At 38.0% G+C, this 20,633-nt stretch overlaps 1 protein-coding gene across 1 annotated transcript in view; it reads right to left on the reverse strand.

Annotated features, from left to right (window-relative positions):
- Positions 1–20,633, reverse strand: part of sim2 (SIM bHLH transcription factor 2) — a 93,892-nt gene that overhangs the window by 14,068 nt on the left and 59,191 nt on the right. The window contains exons 5-8 of the mRNA XM_043701233.2: positions 14,675–14,760; positions 9,897–10,096; positions 8,483–8,589; positions 6,675–6,822 (exon numbers count right to left, since the gene is read on the reverse strand). Coding sequence (XP_043557168.2) covers positions 6,675–6,822; positions 8,483–8,589; positions 9,897–10,096; positions 14,675–14,760 — 541 coding nt within the window. The remainder of the gene's footprint in view (positions 1–6,674; positions 6,823–8,482; positions 8,590–9,896; positions 10,097–14,674; positions 14,761–20,633) is intronic.

Here is a 20,633-nt window from a genome sequence, read left to right on the forward strand (position 1 = left end):
GCTGCTCTTGTCCTTCCAGGTAGTAGTGATCATGTGTTCAGAAGGTGCTATCGAAGGAGCCTTGGTGAATGTCACCGGCTGGTCATTGCTAACTTCTTGGAACCTAATTAGTTGACTTGTCTTGTGCTTCATTCAACACTTCTCTGCTGTCATCCTTTAACAGAATGGAGTAACTTATGCAATTCAACCTCGTATCTCTGATGAAAAACAGGAGCTGCAAAAGCAGCATCGACCACTAAGTGTCAGCAGCACCAAGAACAACATCAATAGCTGTCACTGCCTTCTGCTCATCATGTGTTGAAAAGTGACTTGGGATATCTTGAGAACATCCATGGTTTGATTTGGTGCTACATAGGTGCAAGTGTCTAGTCCATCATTCTTTTTAACTTCTTGCTTTCAGAATCAGTAGGTGTAGGTCTGGGGAGCAGAGCCACACAAAGGAACTCTGGTTTAGCTTAGATTAGATTAGATTAGATTCCCTACAGTGTGGAAACATGTCCTTTGGCCCAACCAGTCCACACCAACCCTCCAAATAGTAATCCACCCAGACCCATTTCCCTCTGACTAATGCACATAACACTATGGGCAATTTAGCATTGCCAATTCACCTGACCTGCACATCTTTGTGACTGTGGGAGGAAACAGGAGCACCCGGAGGAAACCCATGCAGTCACAGGAAGAATGTGCAAACTCCACACAGACAGTCACCCAAGGCTGGAATCGAATGATGGTGTATATGCAGTAACCTCCTACACGAGGGACGTTTATGTACAGTGAGCTTCATGTCTCCACAAGACAAGCCCCTGAACACACTAGAGATAAGGGAAAGCAGCATTTCCATTGTCTTGATAGTTGGGAGTTACTCAGGTTCATTAAAATATCACAGATCATTCTGCTGTTACTTTGTAGGACATCGAAGAACCCACATCTAAGTACCAGAGTTAAAGGGTTCAGAACATTGAGACATCATTGTGAAGGCTCCACCACTGATGGCTCTACAGCTTCTACATGATCCAAGATAGCCAGCAGTTTCAGAACCAAAATATTGGAGTGTAGGTTGTGGAATATCTTGCAATAACCGGTCAAATTATAAAAACTGATAAATGAAGTAGCAATACAGGTGCTAATAATTTTGGTCCCAAAACATCCATCACCTAAACACTGCTTGTGAGATCAGGACCCATACCTTCATTAATCTTACCTTCTCAATGTTTTTTTCTGCTCCTCGCATGTCACTGTCTGTCACTGATGCTATTTTGCTTCACCCGGTATGCTCTCCTCAAGTTCAACTTTTGAATGCCTTGGTTGGATGGTTTAATTCCAAGGTGCACTTGAATGATGCAACATTCCAAGAGGCATATAATTGATCCTGATGGAAGGAGAACATCTTCTTTTGTCACCCAGATGGTCTTCAAATATCCCAGTGACATGGACCTGAAGTTCAAAGTGTGCTTCACTGTCAGTGACCACATAATTCAGTCTGGTGGAAACTAAAAGGAGGATATGTGTGATTCTAAATGAGGGGTGAGTCACCTCTACTGTCCTATTTTGTGATTTCTCTTCAAACCATCCTTTCTGTATTTGGAGATCCAACTTCTCAAAAGTGCAGCTTATACAGTTCACTTCCTGTACCCTTTTCTCCTGAAGTACTCTTGTTAACAGAAGCAGAGCAACTTTGTTTTTCATTCATGAGATTTGGCCATTACAGGCTGGGCCACAATTTCCTGTCTGTCATTAATTGCCCTTGAGAAGGTCTTGGTGAGCTGTCTTCTTCAACCATTGTGGTTCATGTGATACAGACACACCAACAATACTGTTAGGGAGGGAGTTCCAGAATTCTGAACCAGCAACAATGAAGAAGTGATTATTCAGTGTCAAGTTGGGCCAGTATATGGCTTGGAGGGGAATTTGCAAGTTGTGGTGTTCCCATTTATCTGTTGCTCTTGTCCTTCTAAATGGTTAAGGTTGTAGATTTAGAACCGCTGCCTAAGAAATTTTGTAGAATTGTTCCTGTGTGTCTTGTTGATGGCTTACTGTGCAGCTACTATGCATTGTGGTGGAGGGAATTGTGGTCAGATGGGACACTATCAAGCCTTTTATTCTGTCATAGATTCCAATGACTGTTGTTAGAGTTGCACTCATCCAAGCAACTGGAGAATAGTCCATCACACTCCTGACTTGTGCCTTGTAGATGGTGGACAGACTTTGAGGAGTCAGGATGTGAATTATTCTCCTCAGAATATTTAACATCTGACCTGCACTTATAGCCACAGTATTTACACGGTTGGTCCAGTTCAGTTCCTAATCAATGGTAACTGCCAGAATTGCAGAATGCAGTTATTGCATTATTCAGCAATGGTAATGATATTGAATGTTGAGGAACAATGTTTAGATTCTTTTGGTGGAACTGGCATTAAGCTGTTATTGTCATTGTGTCTAATAAAACCTTTATATCATAGCGCTATCCTTAAGTGTTGGGAAGATGTGAAAGTGCATCACGAAAGTGCTGTATCTGAAGAAACAGAGTTCTACAGTTGAGGGTTTTAACTGAATTTTACTAGCAATAGGAGATGACATACATTGAAAAGTGCAGTCGAATAGACAACCGTAAAAACCTAGTTAAACATTATAACAATTGGTCACTAGTAGAGAACAGTCCATGAGTTTAATAGATAGAGTGTTATATCAAATAGTTATGAAGTTACCCCATGGACCCTTACCTTGCCAGTCTGTCATTCATAGAAAGACAGAGCTTATATTTATATAGCACCATTCACAACTCAAGACATCCTAAAATGCTTTACAGCCAATGAAGTGCAGACACTATTGTAATTCACGTGAGCAGCCATCTCCTTCCAAAGATTGTGATCCACCTTTGACTTTATCGAATCATTGTTCAGGAGGGGAAGAAGCCAAACAGCATGGAAACAATTGTACTACATTTCTTCCAGCATGTTTTGTGTGGCAATTCTTTGAAATGTGTGGCCTGAGGCTACCATAAGTTGCTCAGTGATATTTTTCATGTTTTCTGGAAAAAAGTCTCCATTTTAATTCCGCTGTTTCCATAATTTCTGTTGTCCTTTCTGGGGTGGGTTATTTCTTTGGCTTTATTATAACACCAGCATTTCTTTGCTTTTAGATTTTCAGCACAATTGTTTGGAGGAAAGACCATTATTATGTTGTCATGATACTACATATGTAGTGGGACTTGACTGGTTTACTGTTTATTTCATAGTGATATGTACATCAGAGAGATTCTCCATTTCCCAGGCTCAACCGATATATCAATAACCTGACTAAAATTGCTCAGGTAATATTGACTCGGTTTTGAATCTAACTGATGCTACCCAAGCTTTCTTTATTGGAAAGCTATTTCAATCAGTGTAGATTGAATTTTAATCCTTAATATTAAAAGATGAATTTCTAATTCATGTTATTATCTAACTCAACCATCTCTCTACTATCACCTTACCACCAACTCAGTGCAAGTTATCACTCTGTGAATGAATATTTTACATCCAAATAGAACCAGATGTTAATTAACATTGAGTTCAACTAATTTTTTACATTATGCTTCCCTCAATACCTTTTGCATTAAACAGTCTGTGCCACCACTGAACATCAAGCTCTTAGTTCCTGGACTGTCACTGAACTCATCTCCTCTGGAGATCTCCATTCCATAATTTCCCATCTCACACTTCCCATAGCCCATTTCTAATTGCTTCCCAAAATTCGCAAATGAGACTGCCCCAGTTTGTTCATATCCCATTCAACTTAGTTCTTCTTATCTTGACTCTACATTTCCCTCTTTTTTCAGTCTCTCCCCACTTACAAGAGTGATTCTGCAATTTCCAGTTTTCTGGCCCTAGCTACCTCCTCTTCGGCATGGATATGCAATCTCTCCATGCATCCATCCATCGGAAGGATCTCCACTTTTCCTCAAAAAGGGGTTTCAACAGCTCTGATCCACCCTCCTTCACCTGGCTGAGCTTGTTCTCACTTTGACCAAGTTTTCCTTTAACTCATCTCACTTCGTTCAAGTCAAAGACTGTGGATACCCTTATGGTTTCCAGCTATGCCTGTCTCCTTGTGGGGGATGTGGAATATTCCTGAGATTCCTATACACAACTCTTTCTTTGATACATCGGTGTTTTGCTCCATGCTGTAATTCGTAATTGGAAAAATCTACAGTTTTACTTTCAATTTCTATCCTTCTCTCACCTTCACCTGGTCCAACTCTGAATTTTCCCTTCCCTTTCTTGACTTCATTGTTTCCATTTCTGAGATAGATTGCCCACCAATATCCATTACAAACCCACTGATTCCCACAGTTATCTTGGCTATTCATCCTCACATCCGGCTTCCAGCAAGATTCCATTGCATTTCCCAGTTTCTCCAGCTTCATCATGTGTTCTGATTATGCTACCATCCGTTGGGGTCCTCCAACATAATCTCCTTTATCCTCAACCGAAGATTCCTCACCACTGTCGCTGACAGGTCCCTCACCTATGTCCCACCTATTTCCCGCATTTCTGTCCACATCTCCTTCCTTCCCTTCCATAATGATTATAGGGTTCTCCTTCTCCTCACTTACCATCCTACCAGCCTCCGCATTCAAAGAATTATCCTCAATCATTTCTGCCCCTTCCAGTGGGATGCCAGCATCAAACACCTTTCCCTCCCTCCACTGTCAGTGTTCTCCAGAGACCTTTCTATTTGCAACACCCTCGTCACCCCTTCATCCCTCCAAACACTTCTTCATCATCCATGCAATTGCATAATGTGTAACACTTGACCATTCACCTCCTCATTGTCCAATGCCCCAAACACACATTCAAGGTGGTATAGTGCTTTACTTGTACTTCTTTCAATGTAGTCTCCTGTATTTGCTACTCACAATGCGGTCTCCTTTACATTACACCAGGTTATAGTCCAACAGGTTTAATTGGAAGCACTAGCTTTTGGAGCACTGCTCCTTCATCAGGTGGTTGTGGAGGACACAATTGTAAGACACAGAATTTATAGCAAAAGTTTACAATGTGATGTAACTGAAATTATACATTGAAAAATACCTTGATTGTTTGCTAAGTCTCTCATCTGTTAGAATGACCATGTTAGTTTCACTTCTTTCATATGTAAATCACAAAACTCTTTTTAAAATACTAAAAAAAGGCTTTGTGATTTACATATGAAAGAAGTGAAACTATCATGGTCATTCTAACAGATGAGAGACTTAACAAACAATCAAGGTATTTTTCAATGTATAATTTCAGTTACATCACACTGTAAACTTTTGCTATAAATTCTGTGTCTTACAATTGTGTCCTCCACAACCACCTGATGAAGGAGCAGTGCTCAGAAAGCTAGTGCTTCCAATTAAACCTGTTGGACTATAATCTGGTGTTGTGTGATTTTTAACTTTGTACATCCCAGTCCAACACCGGCATCTCCAAATCCTTTACATTATTGAGACCAAATGGAGACTGGTTGACTGCTTAGTAGAACACCTCCATTCTGTCCAGAGGAATAACCCCCACCTTCCAGTTTACTGCCATTTCAATTAACCATCTTGGTTTGCATCTTGCACCTACTACAGCAGATTTTCCAAAGCAAATTCCATTTCCAAGTAGTTCTGAGGCTTTTGATGCTTAAGGACCTAAACTTGTGCCCTTTCTCCTGCTAGACTCCTAGGTAGAGGTCAGCGAGCCAGTAAAAATACTTAACAGAGCTAGAGGTTAGAAAATTGGGCAAGGAAAGGGTTTGGATTTCTCTAGTGTGCAGAAATCATGTCACATTGAAGGCGTACCAAATTCATACAATCATACAATTTTCATACAAGCTGGCAGCACAGGAGGAGATCATTTGGTCCACCATATCTATTCCAGCTATTTGAAAGAGCTATTCAATTCATCCACTTCTCAATTTTTCTCTATGGCATGAAAATTGTTCGTTTATCTGTAAAGTGTTATTTGTCCAATTCCCTTTTGGAAGTTATTATTGAAGCTGCTCAACATTCTACACTCTAAGGAGAACAAACCTGATTTCCACAGTCTGTCTAGAATCTACAATCTACTTTAAGATTAAAACAGATGGTTTTCAGTAAAATGCCACACCACTGATCATTTTTACCTGATGTTTTAGGATATGCTGATTGGAAATGCCTATTTCGTTTTTTAAAAATTACATAATAGTATCGATTGATGTTATATGTCCAGAACGGAATTAAGAATTATAAAGACATTTAACAAGATTAAATGAAAAACACTGCAGAACCTGGAAATCTGAAACAAACGCAGAGAATTCTGGGGAAACAGAACAAGTCTGGCAGCATCCGCAGAGGGAGAAACAGAGTTAACATTTCAAGTCCGGTATAACTTCTTCTGAATGTCTCACCCCACAGATGCTGCCAGACCTGCTGAATTTCTCCAGCATTTTCCATGTACGTTCAACAACAATAACTGGTGCTTTACAATAATGGGGAAAGTAACATTTTCAAGTGTAAAAATATCAACAGATAGGTTAGGAAGGAATTCATGACAGAATAATTTAACAGGAAATTGTATATTTAGTGAATTTGATTGACCGTTTCAAGTTCTGGATTTTCTTACACATCCTACTTCTTTCATATGCTATTACAACTTTTTGTCAATGAACACATGTATGTATATACTTACGTTAGGACATAATTGACGCTCACAATGCAATGGGGTCTGGATGAACGACTATTATGAACAATGGTAGCATAGCTCTGAACCCACACCCAGCCTCCATGTTTTGACAGCAGTCTGTAGTACTTTGTTGTGACTTGTCCTTTGACCAGCACTTCCAGAATAATTAAAAACAAAATTACTTGGTATTTTTCCAGCATTATTTCAGATGAATATTAAAACATTTTGCAACATTTCCTCAAATTGCACAACATTTTGAAACATATGACTACTTGAAACCATATTATTAATTTAAAAAATACTGTTACCAGTATTAACTGATTTATGCTTTATATATTCATCAATCTTTCTTCTGTCAGTACATTGTGGGGTGGCATGGTGGCTCAGTGGTTAGCACTGCTGCCTCACAGCACCAGAGATGCAGGCTCAATTCCAGCCTTAGGCAACTGTCTGTGTGGAATTTGTACACTCTCCCTGTATCTGCTTGGGTTTCTTTCCACAGTCCAAAGATATGCAGGCTAGGTGGATCAGCCATGGGGTTACAGGCATAGGGTAGGAGTCTGGATGAGATGCTCTTTGGAGTATCAGTACGGACTTGATCGGCTGAATGGCTGGCTTCCACACTGCAGGGATTCTATGATTTAACAGAGATGCTAATCCTTCTAAAGTAAAGTCACCGATTATTTAAAAGAACTCGTCCTTATCCGAGAAACATTTATAGCGTTGGTTTAAATACTCATGATTTGCTGTCTATTCTAATGCAATCATTTAAAAGAGGGTGGTTTGCATGTCACAGAGAGTGTTTCGCGTGTGAAATAAACTTCCTGTGGAAGTGGTAGATGCAGGTAAAATTACAACATTTAAAGACATTTCAATGGATACATGAATAGGAAAGGTTTGGAGGGATATGGGCCATGAGCAGGCAGAATGGACTCGTTTAGTTTGGGATTATGCTTGGCATGGACTGGTTGGACTGAAGGGTCTGTTTCCATGCTGTATGGTTGTATGATTCTAAGACCCCAAAATTGTGGAATTCCTTAACTGAATTAGGTTTTCTCAGTCCCACTGTTATGTTCCAAGAAGGATCAGGAGGCAGAAGTGTTAACAGAGGGAGCTTTATTGTGGAGGTGTTCACTCTACAGGCAGCAAAATTAGAGAAGGAGAGAGAGCTGTTTGTCCTCCTAAATTGCTGATAATGTAATAATTATGTCACATGATCAGACTCTTAAAGTGCCAGTCTACCATACAATCACAAATACACGCCAAATACAAACTTCAAACTTTTTAATTGTAAGTTGAGCCAGTTCCAAAAACTACTTGCTGATTTGCCTCATACATTGTATTTTTTTCCAATGAGCTATTCTGTGTTATGAGGCTTAGCCTATTCTTTTGGTTTCTCACCAAAAGATGATTGGATTGGGGAGGAACTTGATATGTTTAGCATATGTTTTATGACACATGCCTGAAATGTTTTTTTTCATTACGTTATTTTCAGAACATATACAGTGAGAGTCATGATTATTTTGTTCAGACTTCATTTCTTAATGACAACGAACTATAATATGCCCAACATATCCACATTGCTAACTACTTCTGTTCTTGAAGAGTAATAATGTTGAATATCGATAGCTATGCCATGATTACTGTCAACAATTGAGTGATAATCCGCAGTCAAATCATCCTATCAGCTACAAATCTAGAAGCATAGGCTAGATTAAATGAAGTAGTTTTAACTGATATGCCATGTGTAATAATTGATCTGCATGAAGTGTTCTTGAATGAGTACCATTTCAGGTGAGCAGCTTGTTACTCACAGAGGTGATGTGCATATCTTAAATGGAAAACATCACACCCATGCACGTGATGATACAATGTCCTTTCTATCAGATCCTGAGGTTCATATCCAGTTAACTCCGCAACCCTGATAATAAAGACAAATAAAATTGGAAATTACTTGCAATGACGGAAGTAATGGTGTAGTGGTATAATTATTAGACTAACAATCCAGGCTAATGTTCTGTGACATAGGTTCAGATCCCGCCAGGATTGAGATTGAAAGTTGAATTCAGTACAAAGCAGCAATAATGTGAATGGCAGCTATTGTCAATCATTGTACAAACCCATCTGCTTCATTCATTTCCTTTTGGAGAAACAAATATGCTGTCTTTACCTGGCCTGCCCGATATGTGATTCCAGATACTGGACAACATAGTTGGCACTTAACAGCCCTCTGTACAATTATGGCTGGCCAATAAATGCTAGACTAGCCGGTGATGCCCATATCCCATGAATGAATTTTAAAAATGAAATAAAGTTGGCTGTTTCATGTGCGCCAAGATTTTGAATTTACAGAAATAAAGTAGATAAAAGAAATGTATTGTTAAACAATTGGAGCAATTTATGGTGGGAATTAGAATATTGTGTGTCTTTTTTGGTGTCTTATTTCTTGAAGTGGTTTAGATTATAGTGGAAAAGAAAACATGGACAAAACCAGATTTTTGAGGTTGGGGCCGTAGTGAGAAACAACAGAGGAAGGTTTTGTTTCATTAGAGCAGAAAAAGAGCAAATCTGCTCAAAGTTCCCAAGAAATAGGACTAAGTGGTTAGCTTTTCTAAGAAGTTGCCTCCAGTGCTATGGAATAGATCCATTGTAAGGGAATCCATGGACTCTTGCAATTACCACCATTAATAAACATAGTGTGTGGTTCATACAAAGTTTTAATGTCATTCACTGTAAGTTTGGTTCTTGGATTCTAGGTTCATGAGAGATATGAGTTTTTCTGTGTGTCTGAAGTTAATAACTAACTTGTAAGTATTTCTGGCCATAGGGATCTCTTTTAAAACAGTTTTTGGAGCCTAGTTTTAGAATTAATGGAAGTTACTATCAAACAAGAGAAACTAGCTCCAATTTCGAAAGTCAGGGGAGGATTTTTTTTCAGCTTAAGGGAAATACTGATAGTTTAGAGGGATGTTTTACTGAGAAATTTGAGCAGTTCTTCAAAGGCCTTGGATTAAGACGTCAGTATAGACCAGATCTACCGATAAGGGACAGCTATAATGAAACCAGATTGCCTACAGTAAAGAGTTAATGATAATCCCATCAGGTGTATTGGGATACAACCCTGAAGATATTACTTAAAGATGCATACATTTAGGTTCAGATATATCATAACGCCATGTTTGAAACTATCAGTTGCTGTTAAATCATTTTACCAGTTAAAATTCTTACCTTGCATCTAGGAAAATTAGTTTGAGATCCAGACTGGCTCTGAACATGAACATGTTGCTGTGAAGTTTGATTTCTGTGATAGCACTGGGTGGTAATGAATGTCCCACTGCCACTAGTCCCACAATCTGGTAACAGCCATCATAGAGAGTGACATCAAATACATACTGACGGATTTTCAAATAGCCACTGCAGTGGATTACCTATGGAGAAAGATAATTTCAGTTGATTTATGCATGGTGAAAATATTTTCTAAACACACAGAAGAGGCTAAGCAAATAAAACTGCTCAAGGAAGCTAAAAGTGGGAACTTTATTAAAGAATACTAAACTGTACAATTACTTTCACACTAACTTGTCCCACAATCTATTTAGCAACAGAAAACTGCCCAAAAAAAGGGCAGTCCAGGTGCTGAGGTGCATTGTCGTGGCAATATGGTTCAGTATGGTCAGAACACAATGTACATTTACAATTATAATTGCCAACCATGTCTTTGGGAGGAGATTTCTGTTCAACATTTGAGTTTACGATGATCTGTAACAGGGAGATGGAGAGATACCAAAAAGACTCATGATCTTTATGTTGTTGTTAGTGAAAAAATGTTGATCCCTCCTACCCATTACTAGGGATATCCCTTATTTTGATCAATAGAAATTAGAAAAAACACAATCAAAAATGGATAAATGGTAAGCAAAAAGAATTTAGTGCATTAAATAATTTTCAGCTTTCTTGTTGAATTAGGTTTTTAAAATATCTGATGCACCTTTGACTTAATGCAATTAAAAGTTGCTTGGGAAAGCCAGGCAAATGGTTGGATGATACCTGCTGACTGATGGTTGCTGAGCTGCTCATGGTAGGGGAATGTCATGCTAAGGTCAGCATCTGGATTAGTGGTGCTGGAAGAGCACAGCAATTCAGGCAGCATCGAGGAGCTAAGGTCAGCAACCTGGTCAGGATCAATAATGTTGAACATAAGTTAAATAGACACTTCGGAGTTCTGTCTTCTGAGAACAGAAGAAGATTAGCAGAAACTCTGCAGAAAATGGATTACATTGGCTCCATGGTAATGAACTTGCATTTATATACCATTTTAACACAGCTCTCAAATCATTTCAAAGTGCGTGATATAGAATGAATTATATTGTGCAGTTACTCTTGCTTTATGCCTAAAATAGATTGTACATGATCTGTAAAAGGAGTAGACTTGATGGCTCAATGGCCTTCTCTCTTTCCTTCTTGGTTTATTCCATATTATTCTCAGATGTAATTGAACTTTTAAGGTAACATTTGTGCCTCATAGGTGCCAGGTGATGACCATCTCCATTAAGAGGGAATCTAGCAATCACCTCTTGATTTTCATTGGCACTACCATTGCTCAAAATCCTACTATTACCCTGGGTTACCATTGACTAGAACAGAACAGAACTGAACCAACCACATCAATGCTATAGCTACACAGCTCTTCATAGTCTAGGAATTGTGTGGTGAATAACACACCTCCTGTCTCCCCAGTGTCTTTCTATCATTGACAAGACACAAGTCAGGAGTGTGATGGAATATTCTCCACTTCCCTGAATGAGTGGAGCTCCAATATTCAAGAGGTTTAAAACCATCCAGGACAAAAAAAACATGCTTGTTGGCACCCCATTCACCACCTTCACCATTCACTCTGTGCACCATGATGTGTAGGAACAGCAGTGTACACCATCTACAAAATGCACTGCAGTTGACTCACCATAGCTACTCTGACACCAACTTCCCAACCCATAATCACTGCTTTCTGGAAAGACAAGGGCAGTACATGGGAACACCATCTCATGCAAGTTCTCCTCTAAGTCATTCACCATCCTTCAGTTTGGCCTGGTCAAATCATGGAACTTCCAAACAGAACTGTGGGTGTTCCTACACTCCAGGACTGCAGTGTTCCAAGGAGGCAGATCTCCATCATCTTCTCTAGTACAATTCACATCCCGTGAATGATTTTTTTTTAAATATGCAGGGATTTTTGCATAAAATCAAATATTTAACCAAATGATCATCTTAGAATTGTCTGATTCTCAGTTAAGTTAATCTATTTTCTGAACAGCACAAGTCTAATGTCACATCTGATTTATTCTTTTGCGGCTTCCTGTTTCACCTCCACATACCTTTGAGACAGTATGTCCACAATAATTCCTCCTTAGTTATCTTAATTTTCTCCTTTCTCTGTTTATTAATTTTCCTTCAAAATAACTTTGATTGGTCTTCTTTGTTATCTGTCAGTTTTCTTTATTTGTTTGTTCATCATGTTCTGTTTGGACATTGAGGTCAGCATGTTGCTGAGGAAAGATTTCTAGAATAGGTTTGAATCACCTTCCTTGTAAATCAGACTTCCTGACTGACTTATTTTGCAGGATTCCACCTTCCTGCTATGGATGGAATGCTGACATTGAAAAATTCACTTACCCAAAAAGAAAAGTCAATAAAAGAGAATAATCCTTTAAGAAACAAAAACTTCATTGTAACAGGAAGTCTAAGCCTGTACTATGGTGTAGTATAAAAACAATTTAAGTTGTCAGATGGTTTCCATTTAGTTATTGATATTCAAACGTATTTGTTTGAACTGTCAATTATTCCTATTCATAAGGGGAACTTTCCAAGATCCCTGTTGGCTCTGTTGTTTAATGCACTGCCTAAAGTGAAATTGAACCACACAAAGGATCAGTTTCCATCCTGACATTTACTGAGTTAACTAATTCAACTCGGGAGTTGGCAGGCATACTACAATCGGCATTCGTTGCCTTTGCCTAAATTAGCCACAATACCAATTATTGATTGGCATTCAGTGATCCTTGATGGAAAATGTGTGTGGTCACAAAACAAAACTGCCACAGGCCATGTGGAGCTCTGCAACATGGGGTTCAGTAAAAGTTATAGTCAGGTCCAATGCATAGCATCACTTGGTTTTGCAGCCCTGTTTTGCATGCTGCAGTTACTCATCTCAGGCCACAAATGAAGTTTGATGATAACATAAACTGAGTCATTGTCTGTTTCAATTCTATTCTCTCATTGAAGTTCAACTCAAAAGGCAGAGATGAAATTATAAACTACAAAAGCATAAAGCACATATCTCCCTTGTTATTGAAGTTCCTTAGCTTATTATTCTGAATAATATATAGAAATGTTATGATTTTGTTTTTTACTAACAGGAACATCATAGCAGTATCCATTGGCAGCTGTCTGTCACTGAGCTGCATAATATAACAAGCTGTGATCTTGGCATTTGTGTATTGACTGTTGCAAATATCACTGACCAACTTTATTAAACATATTTATGAAAAAGTCTGGGCATATGGCATATGCTAGAGATTCCATCCATTTTGTAGCTAGAATAAAGACTGATGAACATGAGGAATGTAATAATTTTATCTCACAGCCATTATAGTGAACCATGAAAGAGAGTGCAAAGTTAAATTAAGTGACAGAGATCAAAGGTCTGACAAGTTCCATATTGGTAGGAGAGAAATTTGTTGGAAGTTAAGTTTTTTTTAATGCTTTCAAGGTAGGTGAACAGTAATTTACTAAATTAAACAGATGTACAAAAATATCTTCATAACCTTTGCTGAAGTTGTGTCTGATAGGATATTCCATCACCATTAATCCTGTCAAGAATGGAAGAATGGTTCCCCTTAGATTAACCTTCAAGCTTCTAAGTACTCATCCTTTCAGTGAATAGCCCAGGTTCTTAATTTTTCTTCTTATCAATAGTGATCAGTATGTTGTCATTAAATTTCATTGATATAGGTAAAAATCAGTATCAAGATTCAAAATGTGCCAAGCTTTCTGACTTCAGCAACAACATAACTGATGGAGGGGAGGCTGGAGAAATAATCCTTTTACATGTGTGAGGCTGGTGTGGTAATTCAGAAGGCTTTCTGGCATTTTCCTCTGATTTTCTGTTTCTTATTAACTTCTGAAGAGTCAAACATTTGCCATAATTTAAACTCAACAGTCCAACTTCACCTAAGTGGCAATTCTGCATGCATTTCCCAGTCAGTTACTTTGATAAGAGGAGCCTTACACAATCCCTTCCATACTTTCATTTTCAGACTGGATGGTAACAAGGTACATGACCCAAAGCTGATCTTCCACGGGCTAGACACTAGGGTTCAAGGTAAACAGCTAAAACCGTGCTGAGAAAAGAATTAAACCTGGGGCTTTCAATGGCTCAAGGCCACATAAAAGGAGATATCACTCCACTGAAACATCCAGAGAGAAAATGGAGAAAAGTATCAGATTACATTACTGACCCTGGCATTTACAATCCTTAAAATTCAACTGAAGGATAAATTCACAATGAATATTCCTGCTTATTTTGTATTAGCAGTTGTGCCTTTAAATGCTCTAGAAATTGTGAGGCTTCTCTGCCTCTGTGTCTCTTTCCTCTTCTGAGACTCCTTAAATCTAACCCCTTATCATTCCTAATATCTTCTGATGTGACCCAATATTAAATGTTATTTACTAATGCTCACGTGATATGCCTCAGAGCATTTTAATACATGGAAAGCACCACATAAATGCAAGTTTATTGCTGTTGTAGCTTAAAGCACTAAGCAAAAATATTGTAATAATTCGTTGCCTTATTCCTTGAAAAAAAGATTTGGAGCGGCAGCATGAGACAGCCAAATTGTCACCTCAATTATCCCAAAAGGAAGACTCATATACTTATAAATTAGGCTATGAGAAGTCTGAATGTCAGAATTTGAGAAAAATTTTTTCAATGATTGTTTACATTTTCTTACCTTGTAACCACCACAAGTCAAACCTGCATTTCTTTTGGCCAGAACACATTTCATCCGTAGAAAGAAAGAACGCTCAGTTTCATATTCTGAAAAAAACATCAAACAATGTTATTGTACCTGAGCTTTAATAACCTCATAAACCATGCTGTGTTATTATACAAGATGCCCAGGATTATTGTAGCCAAGTGAAAAAAAAGAACCAAACTGTCTTTTAACATAATATTCATTACTTGTTCTGGGATGTGACTGATGGCCAGATTTATTGCCCATCCTTAGTTCTGCTGAGAAGTGCTGCTGGGCTTCTTCTTGAAATATGCAACTGAAAAGAGTCTTCCTAGAGAAGGTATTCAAAATTGTGTTGCTCAGAGATTATATTTCACCTTTGGGAGAAACATTTGGATTTATTCTTTGATGTTGTAAATACACATTATGTTTTATTATGTTCTGAATCCTTTACATATCTAAAATTAGATTAGATATTTTAAAAATTACAACATTAGAACCACAAACCAATTAGAATGTAGCTGGAGTGTACGACTATGGTGTGTTGTGGTGAAGGCTGAGCATTTGATATGTGCAGGAGATTGTGTCCATTCAGTAACTAGAAAAAGAAACGGTGCTTATGTGGAAGATGGTAATCTTATTTCATCACCCTTACAGTGAACCATGGAACTGGGTACTACAGGAATTGTAACAAGGGTGGCCGGGTGGACCTTGTAGAATATTAGTCCCCTGATTCGGACTATTAATCTGGAGCAATCAGGGACCCTTGGCTGACAGGAAAAAAACACATCTGTCCGACATCCCTACACTCTGAAAGCTGACTCTGAGGGAGCTGGGTCAATGTCAAAGACTTTCCACATGTAAACAAAGGGCGACTTGGTGACTGGATACCGGCCTCTGTGGAGTTAGATTTGATTAGATTCCCTATAGTATGGAAACAGGCCCTTCAGCCCAACAAGTCCACACCGACCCTCCAAACAGCAACCCACCCAGACCCATTCCCCTACCCTATACATACCCCTGACTAATGCATCTAACACTATAGGCAAATAAGCATGGCCAATTCACTCAACCTGCACATCTTTCGATTATGGGAGGAAACTGGAGCACCTGGAGGAAACCCACACAGACACAGGAAGAATGTGCAAACTCCACACAGACAGTCACCTGATGTGGGAATCAAGCACGGGTCCCTGGCGCTGTGAGGCTGCCGTGCTAACCACTGAGCCACCGTACTACCTTGTTACTTGAGGTACAAAGGGTCAATTAATTGATAGAGATTATTGAGTTGAGCATTTTCAAAGAATTTGTTGGAAGTAAGTTTTTAAAAATTCTTTCACGGCATGCTAGCATCACTGGATTAGGATTAGGATAGGTACCTACCCCTAAATGCTCCTGAACTGAACTGGGAGGTGGTTAGTTCTGGATACAGAGTCAAAGGATCTGGTGACCGTTCACACTGATGAAAATGAACAGCTCTCAGTCATGCATTACTCACCAGGTAATCACCACTTTTAAATAGTTCACTAGAAGTTTATACTTAGCAAAGAAGAAATTATTTCAAAACCTTTTCACTGACTGGCGTAACTTCTCACAGCTTCAGGTTTGTAGATATGTAATAGGAAATTATTATCTTTGCTTTAATGGTGAATATTTTTTAAATGTTCTAGTTGAGGTGCTAGAAATAACTTATCACCACAGCACAGATCATGTTTTTCATTTTAGGTAATTATTGCTTTTTCAATTGGAAAACAAAACAAAATCTTGATTTTCCAAAAAGAGGAAAGAATAGATATCTGACACCAATTGGGTAGCTCAACAAAGATGTGATGGGTTTACTGATCTTAATTTTATATTTTGCCATTCTGGGATCGTTTTTGCTAAAATGAATTTCAAGGATTTAGCATATTTTTATCTCTCTTTTTTTCTTCTCCAAGGTCTTGGTCTCTGATCTTGGCAAGAATGGACCATTTAGGTGTTTTCTAAGCTATATTTTTCAAAATTTACGTTACAGTTCTTTGTTTCTTTAACAAATTTGCTATCGATTTATTTGTTGTTCTTTCTCACATCACGATAGTTTACCAATGATGACAAACTATTCATATCACCAACTTCCCTATAGCTGCTGTGCAAATGGGTAACAAATGGCTGGCAAACAGTAATTCTGATGTAAGACCATATGTCGTTTACAGCACGACTGACCAAATTCCTTCAGAAAGGAGCAAAGAGTCTGATTATCAGCAAATGCAAGATATTCAGATATCCAGAATGCCTTGATTGGCAGTCACTTTGTTTTTAATTTTATTCTTATTGGTTCGAAGACTACACCTTGATCCTCTGACTTGTGGCTCCAAACGGTTGTTAGCTCTTACTAAAGCTGCACTATTTGAATTTTCTGGCTCTTGTGTTTAAAGATGCCCTTGTGTTTTTATCAATTTTTTCTGTTCCCCATTTCAATTTCTGAGCAAATTCATATTTGTATTCCTGAGGTCTATTATTTTTATTTAGGTAATTTCCTCTGTAGTTTGCAGGAGAGATGTTAATGTAAATAGAGAAGATTTGACTACCAAGTGCAGAATAATCTGACAGGTAACTTTATGATAAAGGCTGAGAGAGAGAATTGGACAATTAGTATTTAAATTACTTCAGCAAAATGTGTATTTACCTGCATCCTAATTAGATGTACTCTTTCTTGGTTTCAATCAAAAATACAATTAGCATTTACAGATGTTTAATGTTTGTCTTTGCTGATACAATCACAGGTGTACGTCAGGGCAAACTATCATATTTACGTCAGCATTACATCATTGACAATATCAAGTTTAAATCTGAATGAGACATGGAAGTCATCAAAATATAGTGACTGCATGATAGGATTAAAAATAATCAAAACTGGTGAAGGATGATTTTTGTGATAGTAATATTTAACTGATATTCCTGTCCCGTTAGTAATGTCAACCAGTGACGTTTTGTTCTAGTTGAGTAGGATATTGTATTTTCTAACTGTACAGGCTTATTCCAATTTCACTATCAGTAATCTATTCTATTTTGTATTTTTATTTAGAGGGAAATTACTTAGCAATTGGCTCTCATAATGATTATATTTACATCTACACAGTTAATGAAAATGGCAGAAAATACAGCCGAGTTGGTAAACGCTCAGTAAGTTGCATTTAATGAAAGTTGAAACTGCATTGCAAGTTGTTTTTGTGTTACAACAGTGGTTTATTAAATCAGAGTGTAATGTGTAAAATCAGAGTGAGAGTAATGTTAGGAGCCATTCAGTCCATTGAGCCTATGATTATGGCTGATCAAACACTTCAGTGCCTTTTATCCACACTATCCCTATAACTATTTACACCATTGATAATCAAACTGTATCAACTGTTATTTCAAATATGTTCAAAGACTGAAACTCTCACAACATTCTGGAAAGAGCATTACAAATATTTATTGCCTTCTGGGTGAAGAAATGTCTCATTATCTCTGTCCTAATGACTTCCCACTTATTTTACAGAATTCTGTAAATGCTCCTGTAAATATTTTGTAAGTTTGAATGAGATCACCTCTCATTCTTCAACACTGTAGAGAATACAGGCCCAATTTCCCAATCGCTCTTCATAGGACAGTCATGCCATCCTGGGAACAAGTCTGGCGAACTTTTGTTGCACTCCCTCTCTGGCATTATATGTTTCCTGAGGTAAAGAGACCAAAACTGTATGCAGTACTCCAGGTGCAATCTAAATATGCTTAACTACAATTGAAGCAAGACTTCACTACTCCTGTACTCAAATCCACTTGTAATAACATTCAATTAGCCTTCCTAACAGATTACTGCACCTGCTTGTTAGCTCTCAGCCACTTATTGGTAAGAACACCAACATCTCTCACTTTTTAAGAAATATTTGGCACATCAGTGTTCTTCCTACCAAAGTGGATAACCTCAAATTTTTTCGCACTTTATTTCATTCGTCATGATCCTGCCAACTCACTAAACCTGTCGAAATCTTCCTGAAAACATTTTATATCTTCCTCCCAACAAGCATTCCTGCTTAGCTTTGTAATAATTACAAATTTAGAAATGTTATATTTGGTGCCCCCATGACGTTATAGAGATTTATAAAATCATGAAGGACATGGATAGAGTAAATAGACTAGGTCTTTTCCCTGGGGTGGGGGAGTTCAGAACTAGAGGGCATAGGTTTAGGGTGAGAGGGGAAAGATATAAAAGAGACATACTTTTTCACACAGAGGGTAGTATGTCTATTGAATGGGCTGCCAGAGGAAGTGGTGGAGCCTGATACAATTGCAACATTTAAAAGTCATCTGGATGGGTATATGAATAGGAAGGGTTTGGAGTGAAATGGGTCAGATGCTGGCAAGTGGGATTAGATTAGGTTGGGATATCTGGTCAGCATGGACGAGTTGGACTGAAGGGTCTGTTTCCATGCTGTACATCTGTATTACTCTATGACTCTACGAATGGCTTCCCACTATATTTCAAAAACAAATAGGAAATCCTGTTAGGTAACTGCTTTTAACTGATGGTCTATGCTGTACTACCAAAAGCAGTAATCAGGGTACTGGAGCATCACATTTTAAGTTGAAGTATCAAGTACATTTATTTTATTAAACTATAGAAGTAAAAGAAGTCAATGTTCAAAAACATAGTTTTGTATTTAAAAGAGGGCCTTTCGCCTGTCCCCATGATACTAATAAAAGGTTAAATTATGAGAACAAATTGAATAATTTTACTTGTTTGCCTTTAAATTTAGAAAGCTGACTGATGATTAAACTGAGAACTGGAAAATTATAGAAATACTTCTGTAGGTTTGCTCGCTGAGCTGGATGTTTCGTTTTCAGAAAGTTCATCGCCATACTAGGTAACATCATTAGTGAGCCTCCGGATGAAGCACTGGTGGTATGGCCCGCTTTCTATTTATGCGTTTAGTTTTCCTTGGGTTGGTGACGTCATTTCCTGTGGTGATGTCATTTCCTGCTCTTTTTCTCAGGGGGTGGTAAATGAGATCCAATTCAATGTGTTAATAGAGTTCCAGTTGGAATGCCATGCTTCTAGGAATTTTCGTGTGTGTCTCTGTTTGGCTTGTCCAAGGATGGGTGTGTGTCCCAGTCAAAATACTTCATATGGTGAAAATGAACAAACTAGATTTTATCAGGGGGTGATATCCAATACAAAGATTGTAATCTCAAAGTTGGTGATAAGCCAGTTATGAGTAAAATCAAGAATCATTTTTGAACACAAAGGTTAATATAAATGTTGGATACTTTCATAAAAGATTGCAGATTCTGGAACTGAAATGGTTCATAATGAGATTTTTTTATTGCATAAGTGTATAAAGAATATGGAACAAACGTGGGTAAAAAGGAATTAAATATGGATCATACAATGTGATGATAACACAGGTTTGAGTGGTTGAATAGTCTGCATGTGTTTCTGATATGATTCCAACACTTTGAACTGAACTTCCTTTCCGTAAATAAATTTAAATGTTTTTTTGCTTTTGATTTCTCAATGTTAAGTTATCTAACACAAAAGCAAAATACTGCAGATGCTGGAAATCTGAAATAGAAACAAAAAATGTTGGGAATACTCAGCAAGTCAGGCTGTATCTGTAATGTTTAAGGTTGATGATCTTTCATCAGAATTGGGAAGTGTTAGAAATATAATAGGTAGTAAACAAGTCAAAAGTCTAACGTGTGTATTCCTGTGACGAGTAAAGAAACAAAACATATGTGCAGAAGAGGTATGAATGGCAGGATGATGAAAGCAACACAAAAAGGAGAAGAAAACATGAAAGTAAAATCAAAACCAGCCTGATAGGGAAACTAAATGGGGTCAAAGGTTATGGTCTCAAATTGTTGAACTCATTGCTTGAAAGATAAAGTATATTACTTGCATTTGTAATGAACTTCATTGGAGCATTGCAGAAATCCA

The sequence above is a fragment of the Chiloscyllium plagiosum genome, unplaced genomic scaffold (assembly GCF_037043375.1).
Source record: "Chiloscyllium plagiosum isolate Xiang-an unplaced genomic scaffold, Cpla_swu_hap1 HiC_scaffold_12, whole genome shotgun sequence".
Lineage (NCBI taxonomy): Eukaryota > Metazoa > Chordata > Chondrichthyes > Orectolobiformes > Hemiscylliidae > Chiloscyllium > Chiloscyllium plagiosum.